The sequence below is a fragment of the Rattus norvegicus genome, chromosome 4, assembly GCF_021556685.1.
Source record: "Rattus norvegicus strain SHRSP/BbbUtx chromosome 4, alternate assembly SHRSP_T2T, whole genome shotgun sequence".
Lineage (NCBI taxonomy): Eukaryota > Metazoa > Chordata > Mammalia > Rodentia > Muridae > Rattus > Rattus norvegicus.
In genome coordinates, this window is record NC_141537.1 from 147,217,636 (window position 1) to 147,244,449 (window position 26,814).

The window sequence follows — 26,814 nt, forward strand, 5'->3', positions numbered from 1 at the left end:
ATAGGCAGGCTGCAGGACAACTCTGAGAGGTGGTTCTGTCCTCCCACCATGGAGGTTCTAGGGGTGAAAGCTGAATCATGAGCAAACAAATTTGCTCACTAGCCACCCCACTGGCCCTAGTTTCCTTCCCCATAGGACTTAACAGTACCGTTAGGACATAAATAAAAGTTAGGGATCTCTCAAGAGGAAACTTGCTAAAGTGTTTCCTACACTCATCTGAACAGAAGGAGCCCTTTACTCAGCAACCTCTGAAGGGGCCAGTGGCCTGAAGTCTAAGGAGGTCCTCATCTGCCAACCCAAGACCAAAGTAGCCCTGAGATGCTATTGGGAAATCAAGCACATGAGGAGGGATGTGCCATGCAGTTCACAGGGCATGTGGCAGCTACCCCTTCCTCCACCCTGTCTGCCTCAAAGGGAAGCCATTTCTGTTCACCAGCAACCATTGGGATCAGACACAGGCTCTAAGAGGCCACCTGTCTGTCTCCAAGAACCTGGTGGTTGAGGTGTGCCCCTTGGCCTTCACAGAAAAGTGCATGATGAATTGTTAGCTAGTGGGAGGGCTGTGCTGTGATTTCATCCCTTTCCATGGAAGAACATCACATCAGTTTGCCTTTACAGAACACCTGGATAGCAGACAAGGATGCCTCTCTCATGTTTGACTAGCTCCTCACGCTGCCCAGGAATGAAATGGGCTCCAGAAGTTTCCTTGTGTAAAATCATTTCACAAGCTATGCAGCTCTGAAGGGGTAAGGTGCTTCTGACAGCTTCGTCAACCACCCTACAACAGACCCCTCTCCATGTTCTCATGGCTAACTCCATGTCTTTGGCCCTTCAGCATATTTGCAGCAAAGATGGGGGACTTGTCACCAAGTATCACCCAACCCAACCCGATTCATAAAACATTCGCTTAGACCCAAGATGCCTCTACTTTCTGACTGAGACTCACGGAAGTGCCTTGGGAAGACAGAGCAGATCAGGGAGAAAAGGTCAGGACTCTAAACCAAGAAGCAGGATGTTAGGCTTAGGATGCAGTTTGCAAGTGAAAGGGCAGACCAACTCCAGACTGCCCGAAGCTAGTTCTTCTGAATACTTCTGGAGATGTGTGGGAACTGTGGAAGCTGGAAGAAGATAGACACAGAGGAGATCACAATCCACTCTTCCGCAACCCTGCTGACTAAGCTCTGTCCAGGTAGGCTGTATGGTATCTGCCCATTTGTACCATCCCTCTCCTAAGACCCCAACATCTTCCAGATGCCAAGTGATTATGGGGTGACACTGCCACAGTTCATGGAACTGCTCATGGCCATGGAAGAAGGATCCTCTGATGATCCACTCCTAACAAAGGTTAGCTGGGAGTGGAGGGATGGTTCAGTGGTTAGAAGCACCGGTTGCTCTTGCAGAGGACCAGGATTAAGTTCCCAGCACCCATATAGCGACTCATAACCATCTGTTGCTCTGGTTTTCCAGAGGATCCAATGCACTCTTCTGGCTTCTAAGGGTACTGCATGCATGTGATACATAGCCATGTATTTGGGCAAACTGCCCATAAAATAAATAAATAGATACACAAACAAGCAAACAAAAACAAACTTCAGGAAAACAGAAATGAGGAATCAGACTCGAATGATGATTCACTAAAAGAAAATGTTGGGATGATTTCAGTAAAAAAATAAAATAAAATAAAATCCAAAATGGCCACCAGACAGCTATCCCCTGGACAGCCAGACAGGTGACCCTATGTCTACACTTGAAGCAGGTGACCCTATGTCAGACCAGCAGGACACTTCTTTAATGACAAGCTCAAGGACCCAGCAAGAACTGGCTATACCAGGCAGTGTATTAGAAGGTGCCCAAGAATTTCAAAGTCCCAAGTTGAACAATTTTGGTCTGAGAACTCAAGAGACAGATGCAGACAGAAGTCCAGCCCATTCCATCATGGAGCAGGGAAGCTGACCAACAGGCTGAGGTAGGCCTCATCTCCACTGGACTCATGCTCTAGGTTAAGTTCCTGTGATTGGTGCCACCAAATTCTAAACCTTCCCAACTCAAGCCAAATCTTCCTTTATTCCTCCCAGACCCCAGCAGCTTTAAGACAGGTTTGGAGGCCAGACTGGGTGGCTCTTAGAGAGGGTGGTGCTTGAGCAGAAACACCCTGCCTCAGTTCTTCTCATTCTCCTGTCACACTTGAGACACCAGATGTGGGGAGAGGTGTCCTATACACCTCACGATATAAGCATTACTGATCACATTGCTGGCCATTGGCGGTCAACCCACTCCTCTTTCTCTCTGGAAGGTGAACGAAGGAAGGAACTAGAAGTCTCAGCCCTCTAACCTTTTGAAACTTCCAAGGATTTTAGAAGTTGTAAGCCAGGAAAGAGAAAAAGGCCAAATATATATGTCTCATTATCACAGTGCTTTGTGTGAAACCTGGGCTCTGAGCAGAAGCCTTCCAATGCTCACCCCGCCTCACCCCCCCCACCAGCTCAGTATCTGCTTGAGAGCAACTACACCGAGCCTCTTTAGTCCCAGTGCCCCTACTAGATACAGATTCTCAGAGCAAGGACATTCTCCCAGCCCTGCTAAATGGAAGACCACCGTCTATGTACAGACGGCTAGAGGGATTTGTTGCCAAAGAGGATGCCAGTGTTCTGCACATCTCCAGACCAGCCCCACTGCCCACAAGTTCTATGGATGAAGACTTGGGCCAATCTAGGAATAAAATATTGGGTGCCTCGGAGCCACTCCGAGGACACACGGGGTCGTTTTCTGAGATGAAATCACTGTGAATTAGTGTATAGAAGTCACAGGATCAATTCAGGAGCAGCTAGACAGGCACCCCTCCCCAGGGGACTCCCTGCTGCCCACACCACTGAGCAGACAAGCAACTACAGATGGCTCCCACACTCCCCAAACCCACCCTGATGCCGTACAGTGACTACCACACAGAGCCCAGCAGTTACAAGAGTTCACATAAGCCAGTAGAGAACAATAACCAAGCGAGAGCTCAAGTCATGCAGCTGAAGCTGCCGTGTGCAATGCCAGGCCAGTGCTGCCAGGCCCGACTCTTCACAAAGGTGCCGGGAGGCCAGACTTTATGTGAAATCTTCTCAGTTTTACATGTTGGCATCAAATTCGCATTTTTAAAAGACACGGCCTAAGCCAAATAAAACATCTGAGTCTGCACTTGGCCCACGTGCTGTCTGACTAAAAGCTCGCCTAGGAGCCCAGTTTGTAAAAATCGCCAGTAATGTAGAAAACAGCTCCTGTCCCCTGCATCTCCGAGGAGTCAGGCAAGCATCCGGAAGTCAAGTCAGGTAGGGGGAGGAGTATAGACAGTGACTGCTATTGTCTGCATTACTTGGTGAGAAACAGTCGTTCATATTCCCATTTTGACCACACAGCTACACCCAGTCAGCCTCTTCAGTGCATCCTGCTTTTTTCTCCCACTGAGAATAAGACTTGCTGGTTTGTTATAGGAAGTACTCTCCTCTGCTGAGCTGCTCGGGTATGACAGCAACCTTCCATGTCACCTTAACAAATATCCCTCTGAGGCCTCAATCCCCCACTGTGACAATCTTGGGCAGGGGCATCTCACTGAGCCTCAAACACCTCCTATCCAGGAGAGATCAAGGCTTCCTGAGGCCGCCCGCCTGTCTCTTCGAAACAGCTCTAACTGTTAGAAAGATCTTGCCGACACTAGACTTCTATAAACACAGCCCCAGATCAGATTAGGTTTGCTGGCAGCTGCTCCTAGTGACTCACACTGAAAGTTACAGTCAAGGCAAACCTCAAGTCTTTTGCACAAGGACTGTCCCTGAGCACAGGGCTCTGCGGCTTGCACTTGGCTGGAGGGGTTTTCAGACACGAGGGAGAAGCTTTCCACTTTTCCCCTATTAAACTTCAGCCCACCTACGTGCCCCAGGGAGGAGGCCTTGTGCTCACAGGTACAAACTGAGCACATTTTGAAAGGACCAAGCCCCTGCCACTGCCCGGCATTTGCAAATTTTTTAATCGATAACACAGATGGTACAGTGGACCCCTGCCAGTAGACACAACCTTCTCTCTACTTCTCCCAAGCCCTCTGCAGGAGATCATATTTATGGAGTGTTGACTCCAGGTTGATCCATTCCTCCAAGATCAAAGACCTCAGATGTCCCAAAGAGCTAAGCAGGCAGCAAAGAGTGAAACAGGTCAGTGGACACCAGGACAAGTGTAAGCCCCTGTCCCTGGGAAGAGCACGGCCACCATTCTTCCCTCTAAGAATGATATTCCTGCTTTGTGTGAAATGCCAAAAGTCTGGATTTTTATGTGAACACTCCTGTTTGTTCTCTTTTTAAAGAAACCCTCTTGGTTTTTAAAGGTTGGAAATGAATCAGTTTCTGTGAGTGCTACAAAGCCAAAGAAAATATGCTGGTGAGTCTAACTTGCCTGCAAGCTGTCACGGTTGCTGTAACTGGTCTAAATTTCATTCTTGGATCCGATCAAACCCTGAAAATCGAACCCTGAAAATCTGGGTATTAACAATAACGGAGTATTCACAATGTGACCCATGCTGCAGACACTAGATAAGAACTGAACCTGGACTATGTTATGTAATCCTCACAAAAGTCCACTTGTGAGGGGGGAGAAACTGAGGCAGAGAAAGAAAACGGGTTTGACTAAGGTTAAGAAAGAACTAACTGGTGAATCTGGGTCTGATTCAGTCTAGGTCTGATTTGACAGTCTATTGTAGAGTTCTTGGAGCAGGCTGGGCAGAATCGTTCTGTGTACAGTCCAATGGTAAGCAATTGTCACCTTACACTGAAGGAATTTCAATTACCACAGACACATCTTAGAAAGATAGCTGAGTCAATATAGTGCTTGTCGTGAAAGCATGAGTTCAGGTCTCAGCACCTGTATAAGCCGAGCGTGACAACACACACTTGTAATCTTCCCAGTGGGGAGGCAAGGACAGGAAGAGCCCCAGATGCTTACTGGCCAAGCATCTAACCAAACGGTGAGCTTTAGATTCAGTGAGAAACTACGTCTAAAAAATCAGGTAGAGAGCACCTGAGTGATTAAAGATATCCTATGTCTACCTCAAGCCTCCACGAACATACACACACACACACACACACACACACATATGCACACATAAATAAAAAACATATTATGATAATGATTACAGGGATAATTAAGGACACTATTCACCACATCCTTAGGTCCTCAGTGGCCTCCAGCAGCTTCAGGCACATCCCCAGTCCTCCTCAATGCTAAGTCATTGGCTAACAGTCCTTGACTAACAGCATCCTGCCCATGACTCCAGCTTCCAACTCATCCTCAAAGATAAATGCAATTGTGTACCCGTTGCTGATGAGGAGACGTGTGGAGAAATGAACACTTACTAGACAATCTCACTGTGCAAACATCAGAGTGTACACTCCAGGTGGTAGTGCATGTGACAAGGTTACGTATGTGGTCTGTTGTTCACTAAAGGTGACAGCAACTTAGGCATTTCCTTACAAAAGACATAGAATTGTGTGCTACGCTGGCATGCTCTGCTCATTATACAAGCCAACCTGGAGAGCCCCGTTTGAGACAGAAAATAAAATAGAATGTCTCAGGCTGGTGCAGAAGTGGAAATCCAGAAGCTTAGAGAAACTAGGCAGCTTGAGCAAATATATGAAGCAGCAGGTGTGGTAGAAGGGATTGTGTGCACTGTGATGGCTAATCTTGATTGGCAGCGAGATTCAATGGAGGTAACCATGGAAACACATGGAAGAGTGTATGAGGGCATTTCCAAAGGATTTAACTGAGGAGAGAAGACCCACTCTAATGTGGACAGCACCGGGTCTATTGCTAGGGTCCTGCAGTGGTGAAACCGAGAACTCAGCTCTCACTGGATGTCTTGACCATGGGCGGCCCCAGGCTCAGAACGATTATGAGCTCATAGACGTGAGTCAAAGTCAGCTCCTCCTTAAGCTATTCTGTCAAAGCAATGAAACAGTAACTAATACAGGAGACTGAATGACTCCTGGCCAATGACATCATCTTGTGAACGGGTGGTAGCTAGTCACCGATCTGAAAAGATCAGAGACGTGCACATGTCTGTGAAGTTGACACCTCTGTTCTTCAACAAAACAAGTCATTGGCTCACAGACCATCTCTTGTCCAGTGCTTGGTGTCAGTCTGGGCCAGGAGTGGAATAGGGATGGTGTCTGTTCATTTTCTCTCTTAGCGCAGTGGTTCTCAACCTTCCTAGTGCTACAACCGCTTAATACACTATATTATGGTGATCCACAACCATAAAATTATTTCGTTGCTACTTCATAACTGTAATTTTGATACTGTTATGAATTAGAATGTAAATATCTGTATTTTCTGATGGTCCCAGGCAACCCCCGTGAATGGGTTGTTTGACCTCCAAAGGAATCTTGACCTACAGGTTGAGAACCACTGTCCTAGTGGGTAATGAACAATTTTAAGACCATGAAGAGAGACAAAGATGTCCAAGAGGCACTGTTTTGTCTTTAAGGACTACATGACCCATCTGCTGGCTTCAAGTCAGGTACCCTATAGGCTGGAGATGCAGACCAGCCCTCAACCAGTTCTCTGTCCATTTCTTCCTGAAGGCTCAGCCTGAGCTGGTTCTAGGCTATGCTGTAAAATGTTCAAGACAGTAAAAGATGTATGAGATTGGAGCAGGAGGGGACAGAGGACACTGAACATCAGTGACCTCAAGGTCAAGTCTATTTATTTGCTCCTCACCAGATTAAGGTCATAATGAAAGTCATAGAAAGCTATTCACTGAGTCGGATATGGTAGCACATACCTGTAAACACAGCACTCAGGAGATGGAAAGGAAGCTGGTGGGTCATCACAAGCCTTCCTGGCCTACATATTAGACTCTGCCAGAAGGAATGAGAGAGGGAAGAAGGGAGAGAGAGAGAAGAAGAAAGTATCTACCCATTGGAAGGAAAGATTAGATCTATGCAACAGCTGGTTCGCAAGATAGCTTATGAACCAAAATCCTAGAGATTGTGTTTTCAAGGGGTCAAAAGCTAAATCTGGATGGTTTAGACCTTCTCTCTCCTCTCTGTGGCTGGTTGGCCCGGTAGGGTTTTAGAAAGAGTAGCATGTGTCCAGACTGGTTTCTACAGGAAGATAGCAGGTGTTCCAGCTCTCCAGTGGGCTCACAGACTCCTGACCTGTTTTAGTTACCCTAGAATAACAGAGCCATGATTCAGGCATGCTTGGAGTTGGAGGTTGTGGGGGATTGGGTTTCCACTCTACCTACAGTTAAAGGAGTTCTCCACGTGAAGAGCAGCTCACTGGGGTCCTTCTCCTTGACCCCCTCTCTTCTGGATGGGGTACCACAGGAGATGGTGGTTTTCTGAATGACGACCACGGTGTAATGAGTATCTACCATGTCTGTTCTGGCCTGGTGCTCTCCAGTGATGCCCGCGTGTATCTACATCTCTGTACCTCTTCAAAACAAAAACCAAAGAGGACAAATCTTCCCAAAATTAATAGATGGTAAAACTGGAACTTGAGCCTGGATCTCTTAGACTGCAGAGCCTGCATTTTTGTGACTATTAATAAAAATGAGTCTCATCATTTGGGTCCTTATTGTGTGCAGGGCACTGTGCTAGAGATCTTAAGCATGGCATCGTGTCATCTAGGCAGATCATTTTCTTCACCTAACAGATAAGGACCTGAGGATCGAAGGGGTAGCAAGACTCCCCAAGTTAGAAACTAGCAGATCTGGGCCACAACAGACTGTCTTCACTTCAGTATCAGCAATCATGTCCCTGACTGGGATGAATTGCTACCATGGTATGAACACAAGTGAAACTCAGCAGGAAACCTTACATGTAATTTTGAATTTTGATCGTTCCCAAGGCTAGTAACGTGTAGTATGCCAATGCTGGGTTTCAATGCTGGACATTGGCAGCAAGCCATGGCTGCCTGAGATCACTAGAGAAAACCAACATTCTGCAATGCAGAAACGTCTACATACCAGCATTCAATAAATTCTGTGAGACATAAAGCACTCTGTTACAACACACGCTTTATAGATTATTTTGACCAATTGTAGGCTGCCGTAGGTGTTAAGAACACATTTAAGGTAGGCGGGACGTGGCTGCAATGTTAGTTGGTTTAACTTACGATATTTTTAACTTATCATGAGTTTATCAAGACACTGGGCCTCTGTGCCAAGCCTGCCTTCATTGGCTTCTTGCCACTCACACTAGATAGGCACACTCACATCCTTACCCAAGCATCCAATTAAAATCCCAAGCAACAAGCCCTTTGGCAGGCTACTAGAGGCTTCCCTTAGGCGAAGTATAATGCATATAAGAACACAGCACTGCCAGGCAGTGGTAGCACTTGTCTTTAATCCCAGCATGTAGGAGGCAGGGCAGGTGGATCTCTCAGTTCAAGACTAGACTGGTCTACAGAGAGAGTTCCAGGAGAGCCAAGCTACACAGAGAAACCCTGTCTCAAAAAAACTAAAGAACAATAATCAGCATGTGTCTAAGTAATTGTGAACCTGGCTAACGGCGCTTAGGCAACTCGTAAGGGAGAGGGAAGAGAAGCTGAAGGTGTGTGGCGTCAGATGAACGAGGATGCGCATCCCAAAGCTGAGCTCGAGCCTCTTTCCTAACAGCAGGCCTGCGCACAGCGACTCCCCTGGATTTGCTCTAGTGGCCCAATTGCCCTTCTGGACGACACACATCGGTGTCTGGAAGACAACAGAGCCCCTCACTGGGCCACAGACAATCCTTCCAACTTTGTCAGGCAAATGGAATTGGTCTCACTTGTGGGAGGCATGCTTTTACCACCAACGTCTGGAGTAAAAAGCCGAGAACGGCTTTTGTCTGAGGAGCCCTGAGAAGGCTTTTCTAACCCTCTGACAAAGGTTGAAACTAGGGACTGCGGGAGGTGGGGAGCATTCGTGTTTCTTGGGAGATCTTTCTCCAGGGGGACCAGAATTTGCCTTTCAGGAGCTCTTCTCACCCACTCTCTCCTTCCTGGAAACCACGCAGGCGTTTGATTGGTCGGAGAGGGGGAGCATCACTATCTCTTCACAAAACCGGCCAATTAAATTTTCCATCCTGAAGTTCTCTCTTCAGTCCCAGCGAGGTCTTTCCGCCGAGGACCCAGACTAAGCTTAAACCCTTTTAAAGAAGCGCAAGGTGATGTTTTCTAGAAAACAATCTTAATGTCTCACAGGACTGCACTGACTTCTTGGTGCTTCCTTTATAGTCTTATTCTATCTGCCTTTGATAGCTAGTCCAGACCTTATTTCGAATGCCTCCTGTGCGGCAGCTCCAGATACAAGGATTTGAGAATGAATAGAAGGAGGTTCCTGTGTTCAATGAGATCACGGGGAGACAGACACATAAACAAGGCCACTAGTAGCAGTGCATCTTGGGGAGGAACCAGACCAAAACCAAAACCAAAAAAAAAAAAAAACCCCAGAAATAATGAGCATCGTGTCCACTCCTCACACACCACATCATCTGAGCCTCGCAGCAACTACGATGTAGGACAGACCTCTGTTCACAGTCAGAGGTGCCCAGTGGAGAACAGAGATGTGGCTCGTCTGAAAGACAGACCCAGATACACTGCTAGTTCAGAGCTAAACAAAGAATTCACAGCTGAGGAATGCCGAATGGCTGAGAAACACCTAAAGAAATGTTCAACATCTTTAGTCATAAGGGAAATGCAAATCAAAACAACCCTGAGATTTCACCTCACACCAGTGAGAATGGCTAAGATCAAAAACTCAGGTGACAGCAGATGCTGGCGAGGATTCGGAGAAAGAGGAACACTCCTCCATTGTTGGTGGGATTGCAGACTGGTACAACCATTCTGGAAATCAGTCTGGAGGTTCCTCAGAAAATTGGACATTGAACTGCCTGAGGATCCAGCTATACCTCTCTTGGGCATATACCCAAAAGATGCCCCAACATATAAAAAGACAGGTGCTCCACTATGTTCATAGCAGCCTTATTTATAATAGCCAGAAGCTGGAAAGAACCCAGATGCCCTTCAACAGAGGAATGGATACAGAAAATGTGGTACATCTACACAATGGAATATTACTCAGCTATCAAAAACAACGGCTTTATGAAATTCGTAGGCAAATGGTTGGAACTGGAAAATATCATCCTGAGTGAGCTAACCCAATCACAGAAAAACACACATGGTATGCACTCATTGATAAGTGGCTATTAGCCCAAATGCTTGAATTACCCTAGATGCCTAGAACAAATGAAACTCAAGACGGATGATCAAAATGTGAATGCTTCACTCCTTCTTTAAAAGGGGAACAAGAATACCCTTGGCAGGGAATAGAGAGGCAAAGATTAAAACAGACACAGAAGGAACACCCATTCAGAGCCTGCCCCACATGTGGCCCATACATATACAGCCACCCAATTAGACAAGATGGATGAAGCAAAGAAGTGCAGACCGACAGGAGACGGATATAGATCTCTCCTGAGAGACACACCCAGAATACAGCAAATACAGAGGCGAATGCCAGCAGCAAACCACTGAACTGAGAACGGGACCCCTGTTGAAGGAATCAGAGAAAGAACTGGAAAGCTTGAAGGGGCTCGAGACCCCATATGAACAACAATGCCAAGCAACCAGAGCTTCCAGGAACTAAGCCACTACCTAAAGACTATACATGGACTGACCCTGGACTCTGACCTCTAGGTAACAATGAATATCCTAGTAAGATCACCAGTGGAAGGGGAAGCCCTGGGTCCTGCTAAGACTGAACCCCCAGTGAACGTGATTGTTGGGGGGAGGGCGGCAATGGGGGAGGATGGGGAGGGGAACACCCATCAAGAAGGGGAGGGGGAGGGATTAGGGGGATGATTGCCCGGAAACCAGGAAAGGGAATAACACTCGAAATGTAAATAAGAAATACTCAAGTTAATTAAAAAAAAAAAAAAAAGATCGGATGTGAGCTTTGCTTTCCATCCCTATATCTATCTATCTTATAGAATCCTGAAAAAGTCAGGGAGGGGATATTCCCACTACATGGAGAAATAGGGAAATATGACTGATCGCTGCATCCAATCCATTTTTACCACACATATCGAAGCACTCAGGAAGATGACAGTAACTCTCGCAGAGCGCTCTTTCTTTCCCTTCACAGTTCATCTGAAGGCTGAGCTTTCTTTTGGGCAGTTTTTTCCAATCAATGTCTTGAGGCTGGGAGAGGAGCTTGCTGTTAGAGCCCACATTTAGCATGCATACAGTCCTGGGTTTAATCCCCTGTGGTTCATAATAAATAAGTAATAGGTTGCAAATAAATATTAAAGCTTCTGTTTTAAAAAATAGCATGCCCTTTTGGAAGTCCTTCAAAATCAAAGACTATGAAGGCTTCTTTTCAAATTCCCTTTCCTACTATGTTCTGTCACTGATATCATGTCTGTCCCCGCCCCGCCTAGCCACCAGGGTAAGCCCCATATCAATCAGAAAGAATCACCATATAAACACACCTAACTAAACAGACATACGTTTTATTTTTAACAGAATTATTAGTAATATACATACTCCAGACTAATAACTTAATAGTCTATTTAATTATTAAATTTCTATTTTCAAAAGCACTCAGGGCTGGGGATGTAGCTCAGTGATGGATATATGAAGCTCTGAGTTCCATTCCCAGCACAGGGGTGGGGAGGTGCCTTTCCATCCCAGGGGCTTTGGGAGCTAACGGTTACCATGCAGACTTGGTCAAGTGCAAGAACCACACTGCACATAACCAGTCCCCAAAATGGCACCAAGAAACCTCTATTCAACAGTTATGAACTGTTATGGTGGAGGACCCAAGTTCCTAAGGAACATGTATTTTGCCCAGAAGCACAAGAAGGGCCGGAAGAAAATGCTAGCAAACAATGTGGAGTCGTTGAATGCACAAGAAGAGGCCATCCGGGCCCCAGGGAAGACTAAGGGGGCTCAGCCCCAGACACCAAAGAGTCCCAATCCCACACCCCAAGCTTCAGAAGGAGATTTGTGGCTCCATGGCCAAGGCCGGCCACAAGGCTCAAACCAAGGCTGAGGCTGCAGCTTCACCTCTGGTTCCCAAAGGTGCCCAGGCTCCCAAGAAGGCTACATTGTAGACATCAATGTCAATGTGAAGACAGACAACTGGCGTGACCACCCCCGCACTGTTGGCAGATTATAGGTATTCTGTTCCCGACCATGCAACCTGGGATGCAGGTTTCTGGGCTCCACCACCCAAGGTTCCAGTGTGCTCCCCTGGAGCTAGAACTCGGATCTAAAGTTGTTACGTGCCCCTCCCAGTTGTTCCAGAGACTTTACTGCAAAGCAAAAGATAAGCTGTCCACCACTTAGAACTTTCTTCCGCCAGCAATCCTGCTGGGAACCTGTGATATTTTTTAATCTCCTTTACAAGAGCTTCTCTGGAAGCTCAGGTTCACAGCCCCAGGTGGTAAACAATGGCACCCCACTTGGTTAGTTAACATTTCCACATTTTTTTTCAAATGCCATTGTGTGCCAAGGATTGTACTAGAAATTCTGATGTGTCATTTTAATACACACACACACACACACACACACACACACACACACACACACACACACAGTGAGGTATCGTGACCCTTCTTTCTCAAACAGAAAGAAAAACAGTGCAAAGAAAATCTACTGCCAGAACAGAGATATGGCTCATCTGAAAGACAGACCGGGATAGACTGCTAGCCCCAAGCTCTGCCCACAGCGCTTTCAAATTCCCTGTTTTAAACTAGAGTTAAAAGATCGGATGTGAGCTTGCTTTCCATTCCTATATCAATCTATCTTATAGAATTCTGAAAAAGGGGGGAGGGGATGTTCTCACTACATGTTCTGAGCCTATCCTCGGTCTGACTAGTCATGAGCTATGATTCCCATCTGTGCAGTGCACGGTGCCTACACTGTGAGCCCCCTTCCCCATTCTAGATCCCTCAGCATCTAGTGTGACTTTCACCTAATTCTACACACACCCATGATGCTTCTCATCTCTCCAGTTAATCCACGGCTATAACTTCACCCCAGAAACACCTATTCTGTGACTGCACTCACCGTCCCGAGAACAGCTATTACATTGTCCTCTTTCGGGAACTATCCAGATCATTCACACCTGCAGTTGTATTTTTCTCTTAGCAGCACTTAGACCTGCGGATGCCTTAAATATTTGGATGATTTCTGACCCTGTTCTAAATGGAAGGAAGATTCTGTCTGGGTCCTAAAGAGCTCTGGAAATAATGGCTATGACATAAGCTTGGCCAATCTGATCCAGCCTTGAAGATCAATATCAGAAAATCGCCAAGAGCACTTCCAACCGTTTAGATCTGTCTGCTGCAGGTTCTCCCTGTATTTTGCACAGCCCCTCACATAACATTCGGCACCTTAGTAATTACAAGTTACAAGGTGTATTCCCCATAGAATGATAAAGTCTACAAACACAGCAAACCCAGCAGGCGCTCAATAAATACTTGTTAAACTAAATCAACTGAGGTGGGCCAGCACGGTCTCAGCGTTTCCATCACACTAACCCCAGGAACACAATTCTCTGATTCTGGCACACAGAACTCAGGCCTCTGCCACTTTTGAAGCAGAGTTTCAGTGGTAATGTTATGCCAAGTAGGAGCCAAAGACACAGAGATGCTCAGCCCAAGGCCTGAACTACGGACCAGGCATGGAGAGAACACCAAAGTACGGTAAGGAACAAAGGCCAAGTGAGAGTTCAAGAAGGATGAGGGCAAAAGACCAATCCATTAACAGATATCTGGGGCCAAGGACTGTTTCCTGCATCAGTTTCCACCAAGGAAAATGTCCCGATGAAACAAAAGCCATCATAAGAAAGCTGAAACATCCTGTCTAAAAGAGCCACTGATCGGGCTGGAGAGACGGCTCATGGTTAAGAGCACTGACTGCTCTTCTAGAGGTCCTGAATTCAATTCCAGCAACCACACGGTGGTTCACGACCATCTGTAACCACCCAATGCCAAGGGTGTGTCTGAAGAGAGTGACAGTGTACTCCATACATAAATAAATAAATCCTTTCAAGAAGCCATTCATCTAAGTAAAGCCAATACAATTGGCCAACAATACTAATGGCTGCACGTCCGACCAAAGCACCTAACCCTGATGGAAAGAGGAATCATCTTGACTGAGAGATTTTAGTCCATCGTAGCCAGGACAACAGGCCAGCAGGAGTGGGGGTGGCAGCTATCCTCATGGTGTAGACAGAAAGCAGACAACGCTAGCCTGCACCAGAGGCAGACCTAACTTTCAAAGGCCTGCCCCTAGAGACTGGTTCTACCCACTGGACCCCACCTCCTGAAAGGCTCCACGGCCTTCAAAACAGCATCTCCCAGTAGGGACCAAACTCTCATACATGGTCTGTGAGGGGGCGTGACACATTCAAACCATAACACTAACTCCTGCTTGAAAATGTCATGATGAAACAAGGGCCCAAGAGCAGCCCTGTCATCCAGCCAGGTGTCTGTCATCATTACAAACTAAGTCCTAGAAATGACACCTACCTACGCTTACCGCTTACCTGTCCCCAAGGGAAACTAAAGTGCTCTCTCTCTCTCTCTCTCTCTCTCTCTCTCTCTCTCTCTCTCTCGTGCTCGAGTGCGCACGCACACACACCCTCTCTTTCCTTCGATGGCACTCCATGCTGTAGAGGGAGTTTTCCCCCTTTGGAGCTATTGTGTCCTGGGAAAACCCAGGCTTTTTGAGTTAGACAGATGGCTGGGGAATGAACTGGTTTGCAGTAAACCATAGAATGAAAATTCTGCCATCCGTGGTGGGAAGAGGATGCTAGGTTGCAACCTCTTGGGGCTTTCTTACATTGCTCTCTCTTGCTGTGATTAAACATCGTGACCAAAAGCAACTTGTGAAAGAAAGGGTTTATTTCAGTTTATAGCTTAGAATCCATTCTGAAGGCAAGTCAAGGTAGGAACCAAAGGCAGGAACCTAAAGCCAGAAACTAAGGCAGAGGCGGTGGAGGAACGCTGCTGACGGTCTTGCCGGCTTGCTTTCTTTTGTCTCCCAAGAGCACCTACCTAGTGGACTGAGCCCTGCCATGCCAATCACTAATCAAGGAAATGCCCACAGGAACTTACCTACAAGGAGCTGTCATAGGTATAGGGACCAGAAGGGAAGTGAGACTGGCAGGAACTAGGAAAGGGGACATTGAAAGTGGAAGGGGAGAGAATAGCTGTGTGTTTGGAAGCAGATCTTAATGGGAAGGCTCAGTTTTATACAGTTTGCTTTTAAAATCTGCAAAGAGCTGGGTCAGAAAGGGTCAGGACAAGCCATGCACCACAATAGAACAAGTTTCAAGCTCCCTTTAACAGTCCCTTAAGAGACCCATCCAAACACACAAGGCCCTCACCTGGGCATTTGGGCACTGTTAGGCCTGCTCCGTTTTAAGCCCTAGGCCTATATTTCTGAGCTGTGTTCTCTCTCTCTTTTTTTTAACTACATACAGATATAAAACAGATTTGACAGAGGACAGACATGTGGGGTCTGGAAAGAAATACACTGAGTACTTGTAGCAGTTACCTCAAAAGTGGATTCTAGGCTCTTCTCCTTCTTTCTATATTTTTCTTTCTTTTCAAAGCTTTTGAAACCACAAATGTATAAAACACCCATAATCACAAATGAAGTTACAAAAAATAAAACTGTGATTTGTGGTCACTCTGTTCATATCAGCATTATTCATACAATCTGAAACACAGGAACAACTCTAGTGTCCACTGACAAACAACAAAATGTCATCTGCCCACATGATGGAATGATAAACCAGCCTTTACAAGTAGGAGCAATCAGGGTCCAAGGCTCGCCTCGGTAGGTAAAGGTGCTTGCCAAGAACCAGCACAATGGAAGGAGAGAATGAACATTCTACCATATACATACATAAGTTCATTCAGACATAGATACATACATACATGTAACTTAAATTTTTCAAATAAAACTTTTAAAGTAAGAAAATTCTGACAAATGCTACAACATGGGTCTGCATTTCCACGCTGGGGAAAATAAACCGAGCCCATATTTCATCGTACCCTGTTCGTGGTCAATGACTCATGGGACCTGTTGGTTGGAAAGTGTTTCAGTCTCTCCAGCTTGGACTCCCATTTCCATACATCAGATGCCTCAGCGTTTCCCAAACACCAGACCCCTTGGTGACCTCTAAGCCTTGTGACCGTTTTATTCTCTCGTCACAAAATGTTTTCCACTACCCCAGAGAGTTGTTATTTACCCTTCAAAAACCTACCCAAAATGTCTTGCTCCTATAATAAGTTCTCCAGTTCTCCAAGGCAACAAGACCCTGACAGTCTTAGCACAGTATACATCATTGCAAGGTCCATTTTTATAACCGTCTTTCTAGAAAACTGTGAGTGTGAAAGAGGAGCTTGAGGAACACCTTGCCTTTTCCATCTTCCCATCTCACATGTATTAGGAATTCCGCTAATAAACTGCATTCGATTCCCTGGAGCAACCCTACCAGAGCCTGAGTCATCTATTAGGTGGTTCTGCATGGATGCAAGCGTTCCATCTCCAGACCCTTCATCTTCTGAGTTATCCCTCAGCTGTGCTGGCGGGAGCCTGGATCTGCTTCATTCTGGAGATAACATCTGTGTAATCACAAAGTCCATCACGTTCAAAAAAGCTCACCTACTGTGAGCACCTGATAAGTTCCCCTACTGTGAGCATCCGATAAGTTCGCCTGCTGTGAGCACCGTTTAGACACCTCTGCTTACCAAAAAAACACAAACAAGAGACATGAAGTTCTGATTTTTATCTTGCCTCCCTCTGACTCAGTCTTTTGGGGCTGAAATACAAGTGTGAACCACTACTTCAGCATCACTCTTGCAGCTTTAGCTCTAGAGGAAAAAATAAATAACCACAGGAGGGGACTCACTGTGGAGCCTGAGCGCTAGAGAACTCCGGTCAGCTGACTGATGAAGGCAGCTGACCGATGAAGGGCTACTGTGTGACTCTTGGAGGTAACAGATAGCTAGAGAGTTGAGTACCAAAGAGCCAAGCAAGTGGCTATCCAGAAAAGGGCATTCTAGAAAAGGAGGGAATTGGAGATGTTGAGAAATCAGCAGAGGAATCAGACCTACGAACCAGGAAGTGAAAACTGGAGAGAGCAGATAGTCAAGGGAAGAGATAAGGCCATGGCTTTGTAAATCCAATCTAGGGTCCTCTCTAGTGGACATTACTGAGGGGTTTTAAACAGAGGATATCCGACTTCACTGTAAGGACATCTGCTAGATGCCCTGGGGTTGGGGGACAGACCATGGGAACAAAAGAAGAGAGGGAGACCAATTAGAAGTATGGCTGTCTATGTGGATGAGTCTGTCTCCTGGAAGTCATTTGGTAGTATCTGGAGAAATGTTTGGTTGTCACAAACTGAGGCAGGTTGGTCACTGATATCTAGCAGACGTAGGCTACATTATACAACTACATTCTCTCAACCAAGAAAGACCCAGGTCACATCAATCCCACCAAGAGCTGATCAATGTCATACTGTGACCATGAAGAAATAGTCAAAGGTTTCCTATGTATTTCCTAAGGTCACGCCTGTCCTTTTTCAATCCAGAGCACATTGCATTTTCAGTCAGCTCAGGGATAATATGGAGAGAGAGCCAGTTCTGGACTTTGAGCTTTTAAGTGCTTAGTCCTAAGAAGAGGAGAAAGAATGTGGGTAGGCCAGAGATGGAGCTCAGTTAGCACAGTGTTGGCCTACCATATACAAGGCTCTGGGTTCAGCAAGGCTGAGAATACATGAGTCCCTGTCTAAAACAAAACACCAGGAAAAATGAATGTCGACGTCCTTAAGAGGCCTGGGAAGACCTCAGGACTAAGTGCTAAGATGCTTACTGTGCACAGGAGCCAAGTAGTTCCTGACGCTCAAGCTGCAGGGGATCTGATGCCCTCTTCAGAAGCCTTAGGCACCTGCACTCACACATATGCATACACACACACACACACACACACACACACACACAAATATGAGGCATGAGGATCTCACCTTTCCTCTTGTTTTATGCACATATGCACATGCATGTACAAGTCTTCAGATAAACATTTCCTATGCCAGAGAAGAGAGTTAGTAAAACAATGTGAATGTAGAAGTCATGGGTCTATGAGAAAAAAGCTTTGTTCTCTGCTCCACCCATCACAAGGGAAGGAAGGTGTAGTGGTTACCAAACAGATTGACATGAACTAAAAAGAGACAGAACCTATGTTTGAACAGAGATCACGGCTCACACAGGGACAACCGAGATGGACCAAGGACAATCATCCAGAGTCAGTATGCATGTGATTGACATGATGTCCCTCCGTCTCTGAGGAAAGTGGACATCTGAAGGACAAACAATGATTACTAACATGGACTAAGCACTGAAGACCCAAGTTATCACCCCAGCTTGGGTGACAAACTCGGACTGACAGTACATTATAACCAACGATCCACAGTCGCTCTGGATCTTAGGCCATGATCCTACAGGAATCAGTAGAGAGACCCCAAATTGGCCCAGATGTATCTCTGTCACCACCCAGAAAAACAGAGACACTGCCTGGAAACCAAGTGACAGAAGAAAGAAAAGAAAGGATATTTTTTATGCCCCTGAACTGTGGCCAAGGTTGACTTACTCAGAGCTGCAGGGGTCATGGGCTCCCCAGTTTTTATCTACACAGTTGTCACTGAGCAGAGATCATAGAATTCTAGGGGCAGTGCAAAGTCCACTCAAGACACCTTGAACATCTCCTACCGCCATACACATCGCACTGTTACACACAGACAAACCCACTCACACACAGCCTACAGGCAGCACGTGTTGATCAGGACACAGCTGTTTCCAAATTGCCATTTAAGTCAGTAGCTGAGCACTCTGCAGTTGAAAATGTCAAAGCTCACATGTTGTAAGTGACCACAAAGCACCACATTGACATTATTTAGCAGAACTGGGCATGCATTTGTTTCCCTCAGCCCCTCTTCAAACTGCCTCCTGAGGAAAGCACTGTAGGAATCAGGGAATGGGGTAACAGACAACAGAAGACATGGATAATTCATGAGCTGTACGGGCTGACCTGGTTCAAACCATGAACCAAGGAAGGATCTCCCAAACCAGTTGGGGAAAGAGGCTTTCAGGATGAACAAAGTTTGGGGAGAAAGATCTGACTGTGCAGTTCAACCCTAACACGGCCAAAGATGTCAGAAGCCCGAGGGAAACAGGCCAATTTCATCTGGCTTATCCTAGAATTGGAACACAACTGTTTTCTTTCACCCAACGCACCATGTTGTCCCCACCAGCATCTTACCTTCCTGTGCCGGTGGAAATTGGAAAGTGAATTCTTTTCTTGAACCCAGCTTTGCAGGGTTCCCTGAGGAGTTTAGTGCAATTGCTTTTATTTCGCTAAATTTCGTCTCTTCATCTGGAGAACTGGTGAGCCTCTTGCAGAGATAGAGGGGTCGCAAAACAAGAGAAAATGCAATTGCCTTCCTCCACTAACTAAAGCTCTGTGGACCAACACATGGCCAATAGCAGGACCTACCCAGTGGGTGGGTGAAGGAATTAATGGAAGAGGAAAACCCTCAAGAAATGGTCAATATGGATCTACTGATGGGACAGCTAGAAGGAAAGCTGCACCCCATCAAGACTTGTGCAAGACCTACTAGGTCCCAACACACCCTTCACCAAATCTCTACTAACAAACACCAGAGACAAAGTAGGGAAGCTCAGCAAACAGGAGTATTTCTTCGCCCAGTAAAGCACCTCCTCTCGATAAAACAGGAAGTATGATATTCTTGTCCAAGTGTTTGTATCCTCCAAAATGCATATGTGAGCCCACCTGACCCCCAATATAATGGTACTGAGAAGTGAGGTCCCTCCAGATGTGAGTGCACATGCTCTGAAGAAAGGGCAGGTGAGCAGACAATAGGATCCAGCTGTGTAGAAGCCAGGATGGCCTCTCACCAGAAACCTAAGTTGCTGGCACCTTGATCTTGGAATTGCCAGCCTCCTGAACTAGGAGAAAGAGGTAAAAACCACACAGCCAGTGTGTACAGTCCAGGCTAAGGAAGGTGGCAAAGGAACCACGTCCCAATCACTCTCAGCCAGTTGTACACTAAGCACACTGAAGAAACAAAGATGGCTCCATGCATTTTTGCCCTTGGGAGTTCATAGGTGAGGGTCTGATCTTTAGATTTTGATGAAGAGTAATAATGTTTAGGGTAGAGAGGCAGAGGGAGGGAACTGTTCATTCTGCCCTGAGAGAGCTGGGAAGGCATCATATGAGGAGGAAGGCCATCCCAGCAGCCTTTAGAAGGTAATAGGGTAATTGAACTGACAGAGTGGAGACATTGGAAGAAGAGAAAAGGCAAGGATGGGGAACAGTTGGTGGTAGAGGAGGAGAGTGAGGCATTTGGGGAGGGGGAAGGGAAGCCATCGACTATAGCGATAAGATGGCGGGGTCTGCCTTGGAAAAAATGACAAAAGTTAAAGAGGAAGGTGGTGGAGGCTACACACCCAGGATCTTTACAGTCTTCAGCTTAAAGGCCACAAGTTGTGAGCTGGTGGCCAAATGGGCTGCCTCGGCCCTATTTCACCAATGTGTTTGGCTAGAGAGGGTAGAATTTTTAAAAGTTGGGCCATCATTTAAACAGCCGAGAGATTCTGTTTCAGTTTAGCTTTCCTCCCAACAGTGGGAGAACTGCCACTCACATTCTAGCCCGTCAATGACAAGCTGGAGAGAGCAGCACTTGTGCCTCTAAAACTGCCCTGTTGGCCACAGTCCCCACTGCTCCACACAATTCCACCCCATCTAGCGTTCTTTCCTTCTTTTATCCTGCTGAAATGCTTGAAGAGCCTAAGGAGGCTCTCCAGTCATGCTAAGACACATAGAGGAAGCTCTTATGAAACGCCACGCAAGGCTTGAGGACAAGATCGATGCTCGATGTTGGTTGAGTGAGTATGTGACCGACTGAGTAGTATACACTCCTGAATGCGTATTCTTCTTTGCCCATTTTTTTTTTCAGTTCTACTTTTAAAAAGCTGGGATAGATATGAATGTTCCTAAAGCCAATCACCGCACTCCTGTTTCAATTCTCTGTTGGGCTGAAACGGAACGGGAACATGGTGAGTGAACGTGACCATTATGTCTGGCAGCCAGAGCAATTAGAGCTTGGGGTAGGGAGAATTCGGCAGATAAGATCCCCAAATGCTGTCAGTGATCTCCAAGGGAACTGTGGAGGACAGCAGGATGCCAAGAAGCTGGAGACTGGCAAATGTTCTGATTTTCAAAAATGGGACTAGGCGACAGCCTGCCAGTTTCCTGCTAGAGAATGTAATGTCACTCTCAAGCAAGGTTCTCAAGCAGATTGTAAAGGACCACCTAAGACAGGAAGTTATGTCTGTTTGGAGCCCGTGTCAGGAATCAAGAATGAGGCTCGCTCAAACTCCTCCCAACACCTAGCCTAGGGATGCACAGTGGACATGTGTGGCGAAGGCAGTGAGCAGAGCCAAAGGGCTAAGCTAAGACCTGGGATATACTGGTAGAACTGTTACAGGCGGCATAAAAGAGGGACAGCTGGTGTCCTTCTTCAACCATATTGACAAAGTCCAGAAAGTTAAATCCTTGGGACATCCCTTTAGAAATCCTCTTTAAAATCATGAAGCTCCCCTGCAAGGACCTGAGGCCTTGAAAATTGAAAACGTGGGCAGGCTTAAAAGTGGCAACAAATGGTTGCACTCAAGTATGACTGTGCGTCTGGACAGGATGTGTGCCCTCAGGTCTATCATAACTGTCACCAACCCTTCTACCACTGTCAGTAAGGTGTGCCATCTGCCACGAGTCATCTTCCTTCTACCCCAAAAGCACCCAACACATTGAGATTTGCAACCCAGGAAGCAGTAGACCTAAGGTGAAGGAAGGACTGGGGTGTAGCTCCGTTGGTTGGTCGAACGGTTCACTCACCATGCAGGAAGCCCTGGGTTCAATCCCCAGCATGGCATAAACCCAGTGTAGTTATGCTGTGACCCCAGTATTCAGGAGGTGGGTGAGGCAACGGGATGAGGAGTTCAAAATCATCCTTGGCTAGACAGTACAAGGTTATCCTGGGCTACATGAGACACCCACACACACAGCCCCCAAATACACAAGTGAGGCAATGAACACAACAAACAGTAGTAGCTCATGTTACCAAAGCAACAGGAAGTTACCAAAGCAACTGCAGTACAGTCAGGGGCACAACTGGAGGCTCCCAACCCCCAGGAGTGGGCAGTCACAGAGTTGTGTCTGTCCTGTTCTAAGAAATCTCCAAGAAGAAAAACCTATAGAACCATTAGGTGATACTGTCTAAGGAAAAAAAAAAAATTCCATGAACCACAACTTGCTGAACATAAAGTCTATGAGCCTAGAGGATGCTGGGTTTTCTATCCCTGGAATACACGAGCATAGGTATACAGTCAGATTCAGGCATCTGGGAGTCAAGAGAAGGCTTGAATCTAAACATGTCTACAATGGAAATGCTATTTGGAAGTATCTTTCCTTTGTTAGTCAGTGAAAGTCAACATCACTTCGAAAAAATCAGAAGTTTCCCCCACAAAATTCATGAGATCTGTCTAATAGAGTAGACTGTTTGCACCAACCTGGCCAAATGCCAGGAAGACAGTCCCTGGCACAAAGCATTGTTTTTGCTCATGGATCAAACATTCCTCAGAGACAGGCCACAAAGGCCGAGGGAGGAAAGTAAGACGGGAACAATGGGACGCCATCAAGAGGCCACCAGTGCCCAGCACAACACTGCCATCTGCTACTGACATCAATCCTTCAAGGGGAAGTGTCAGCCAGACAATGTACCAGGAACACAGGCCTGGGAAGATACCGGCCTTGCGACCTTGGGTAAGTCATTGAACACTGCCAGGCCTCAGGTCCTTATCTCTGAACCTGGGCTCACACTAAGCCTTTTGTACACCACGTGGGTCAAAAGCAGTGGAGTCTGGGACTGAGCCCCAGAACCTGGAGGTCCCTGGGTACATCGACCCTTACCAGCAATTAACAAACACGGCTGTGGATGGAAGCTGGGGCCTGGAACACGCTAGGCAAGTGCTCTACCTGAGTATATGCCAGGCCAGGCCAACAAATAACCCGTTGGAAGGAAAGATGTCAAAGGCCTCAGGTACATCCGTCCTATGATCAGAATCTTATGGACGCCAACTACAGGTGAAGAGAAAAAATTAAACTCAACCAGAGTGTAAAGACATCCAGAATCTAGAAGAGACCAGATCTTTTGGGCTAATTTCCTGAAGAAATTCATTGCCATCGCCTCGTATGTGCTGGTCAGTCGTTAACATAAAGGTTAAAAGGTGAAAGGAAGAGAATTTGCTGGAACAACTGATGCTTGGTGGGTCCTCAGGAAAGGTTGACTGCCTGGTGCTAGCAAGCCTTTAAAGAGGAGGTGAGCAGATTTCCAACCAAAACACACTGTCTTGTCTAACATAACATTTTTTAAATGGGAATCTCAATTTTAAAAAATAGTAGTCAAGGGGCTGGGGATTTAGCTCAGTGGTAGAGCGCTTACCTAGGAAGCGCAAGGCCCTGGGTTCGGTCCCCAGCTCCGAAAAAAAAGAACCAAAAAAAAAAAAATAGTAGTCAAGATAGTCTCAAAACATATTTGTGTGTGTGTATATATATATATATATATATATATATGTATATATATATATATATATATATATACACACACACATATGTAATGGTTTTGTGTGTATATATGTGTGTGTTTTGAGAATATATGTGTGTGGGGTTGGGGATTTAGCTCAGTGGTAGAGCGCTTGCCTAGCAAGCGCAAGGCCCTGGGTTCAGTCCCCAGCTCCAAAAAAAAAAAAAAAAAGAAAAAGAAAAAGAAAAAGAGAATATATGTGTGTATGTTTTGAGAATATATATATACACATGTGTGTGTGTCTGTGTGTGTGTGTGTCTGTGTGTGTGTGTGTGTGTGTGTGTAAATTTACTCCCTAAAAAGTAGATATACAAAATTGAAAATCAGTTTTTGTTCTGAATGGCTGGGTGAATTCCAGTCCCTGGCAGCTAAAGGGCTTGTTTCTCAATTGTCGGCAAGGCTGATACATTTAAGTCTCTGTTTCTGACATTGAGCTGAAAACTAAGGAGGAGGCCAGGGAAGAGGAGCGATCTCTCTTCCTTTATCCCTGGGATCTACCCGGGAACGGTTAACATCCTGCCTGGGCCCACAACCAAAAGACAAGGAAAACACAAAGCCCCCACCCCACCTATGCCTGTTCTCCAAAGCTTCCCCCCAATTCAGAAGGTTAAAAGCAGCACAGACAGGACAGACAGACAGACAGCCTGAGGCTACTGGCTTCCTGCAGCATGGAGCCTTCTGGCAGCATAGAAACAGGCGTGGCATCCTCTGGTCACCAGAACCTCAAAGCAGTACCCTGCTCAACAGCCTCTAAACCTGGTCTCCACACCCACTGAAGATGCAGTTTGCCCGCTGTGTGAGAGCACAACACACCCTGTGTCGCAGCAAGGAGAAGCAAGGACTGGAAAGAAAATGGGTGCTTAGGGCCACAGCAACTTCTCCCTGGCATGGGCTCTGCAGAGCAAGGAACCTTCAGCTCTCCCTGCTGAAGCTGTGCTTAGAAAGCCTGAGGGTGAAGGAAGCTCTCCGTCTAGCCTGAGGGCAGACACTGCTTGCCTTCTTTCAGCTGTGCAACTGTGGTCCTTCTCTTCCTCTCAGCTAGCAAGGATTTAGGGAGCGGCTTCTGCACAAGTGTGGGTTCTATGCCACCAAAGCTGGAACCAGCGAGCACCCAAAGGTCATCTCACTCTCCTAGCATGCAGACTTTCCCCAGAACCACAAGAGCCACGCAGCACCTACCAGTCCAAATTGTACACTGAGGTGTTGGCTTTTAACCAAAGCTGATGACCCAAAACACCGGTGGACAGAAGGACCAGGCTGCACGCTGGAAGATGATACATTTTCTGCACAGAACTCTCTTTATGCTTAAATGCCTGCATTAGTCTGGATCAATATGTCCCATAACAGTTAATCCATGGCAACTCAGACCAGGCAAGAAACACTGACAAAGAAGGGCTACTTAAGGATGCTGTGTGCACCCCCCCCCCACCTCCCGCAGCCCATACTCATGCATTTGAATTTCAGCCTAGAGAAGGCAGCAGAGGCAAAAACAACCACCCACAAAAGCTAAAAGAAGGGATTGGGAGAGCAGATCAAAAAATATATACATAAATAGCAAAGGGCTTTTGCAGGGGTAGTGGGAGGAGGAGACCTTGACTGTCAAAATGGCCTTAGAGTGACATATCACTGTCAAGATGATGGAGTACCGGCGACACTCCTAAAGTCCCTTCCTCACACACCTGCAATGCAGAGAGTTCTGCCCTTTCTGTAATTCATGCTCCCAGCCCAGGCGCTATCTGCAGCGGGAGCCAGTCTGGACTTGTGCAGCCAGCACCCAGCACCGTTCCTCCTTACAATAAGATTACTGCTGCATAGCAACTTCTTGAGAAGGCAAGGAGGCGAAGGGAAAGACAGCAGAGGGAGAGACAGAGAGGGGAGGGAGGGAAGGCAAAGTCCCTCAGCCCCGCAGCTCACCTTTTATTTGGGCTTCATATTCAGCAATGATCTCTTTGTCTTTCTTGAACTTAGTTTGAGATGACATCTTCCGATGTGGCAAAAAGAACTGACAGGCTGCTTGATTTATTTCTCCTTTTCTTTCCAAGTCCTCTCCCAAGCCTGGGTAGTCAGTCACACAGCAATGGTTGATTTCACAGGTTTCAGGGCTAATCTCTTTTACTTGGCTGCAGAGCCAGGGGTTGAAATCCTTCTACTGGGAGGAAAATGCTCTCTGCTGGCAGGGAAATGGCTCTAGTGGCTTGCTCTGGTCAGCTCCTCTTGCAAAAGAAATCACCCTGGGAGTACCATAACCTGCCCCAGATTTCCAGGATTTTTCTTCCAAAGTAATAATAATAATAATAATAATAATAATAATAATAATAATAATAGCAGCCAAGAGCACACACAAACACACACACATACACGCACACACACACAAACACATTCACGAGTGCACACACACACACACTCACCCAGACACGCTTCCACGCAATTGTGCTGTGCACACACCCATCCACACCACAAGCGCGCGCATACACACACGCGCGCACACACACATACACACACGCGCGCACACACACATACACACACACTCTCACTCACACACACATCCACAAGAGGCGCGGCGCCTCCAGGGTCGTGTGGCCAGTCTCCGGTTCGCTTTGGAAGGCTCTGCTAAGGAAATGGTCAGGTTGCCAAAGGACCGGTCATCTCTCATCCTCCCTCCGGTCGATCGGCGCCTCGGGTCTGCTGTCCGGTGAGGATCAAAACCAGGAGAGGGAGAAGGAAGTTTTCTGGCTGTAGCGTTTTAGCTCCGCTGGACCCAGGGCTGGACTGCTCACCCTGCAGGGCTGGCTGAGCTCTCCCCCACCGCCCTCGTCACTAGACTCCGCCTCCTGGATTTTATAACAACTGACACATTGTAGCCTACAGGAGAGCTGAACTGCCTGCAAGCAAAAAGGGGAAGAAACGCTCACAAAAGGGAAGGCGGCAGGAGGGGGAAAATCAGGTTGGGAAGGCCTGGGAGGCTCCTGCAAACTCCAGCTAGTAGTAGTTGGGCTAGAAATTTCCTAACAAACATTGGAAGATTCTTATCTTTGCTTCGTGAAAATGAATTCAAGCCC

At 46.7% G+C, this 26,814-nt stretch overlaps 1 protein-coding gene across 4 annotated transcripts in view; it reads right to left on the minus strand.

Annotated features, from left to right (window-relative positions):
• The window catches only part of Srgap3 (SLIT-ROBO Rho GTPase activating protein 3), a 233,264-nt gene extending 206,738 nt beyond the window's left edge, over positions 1-26,526 (minus strand). For all 4 annotated transcript variants that reach the window (NM_001443710.1, XM_087658875.1, NM_001191975.2 and 1 more), the window contains 1 exon segment: positions 25,670-26,526. In NM_001443710.1, coding sequence (NP_001430639.1) covers positions 25,670-25,736 — 67 coding nt within the window. In that variant the 5' untranslated portion in view covers positions 25,737-26,526.
• Positions 26,527-26,814: the final 288 nt, after the last annotated feature.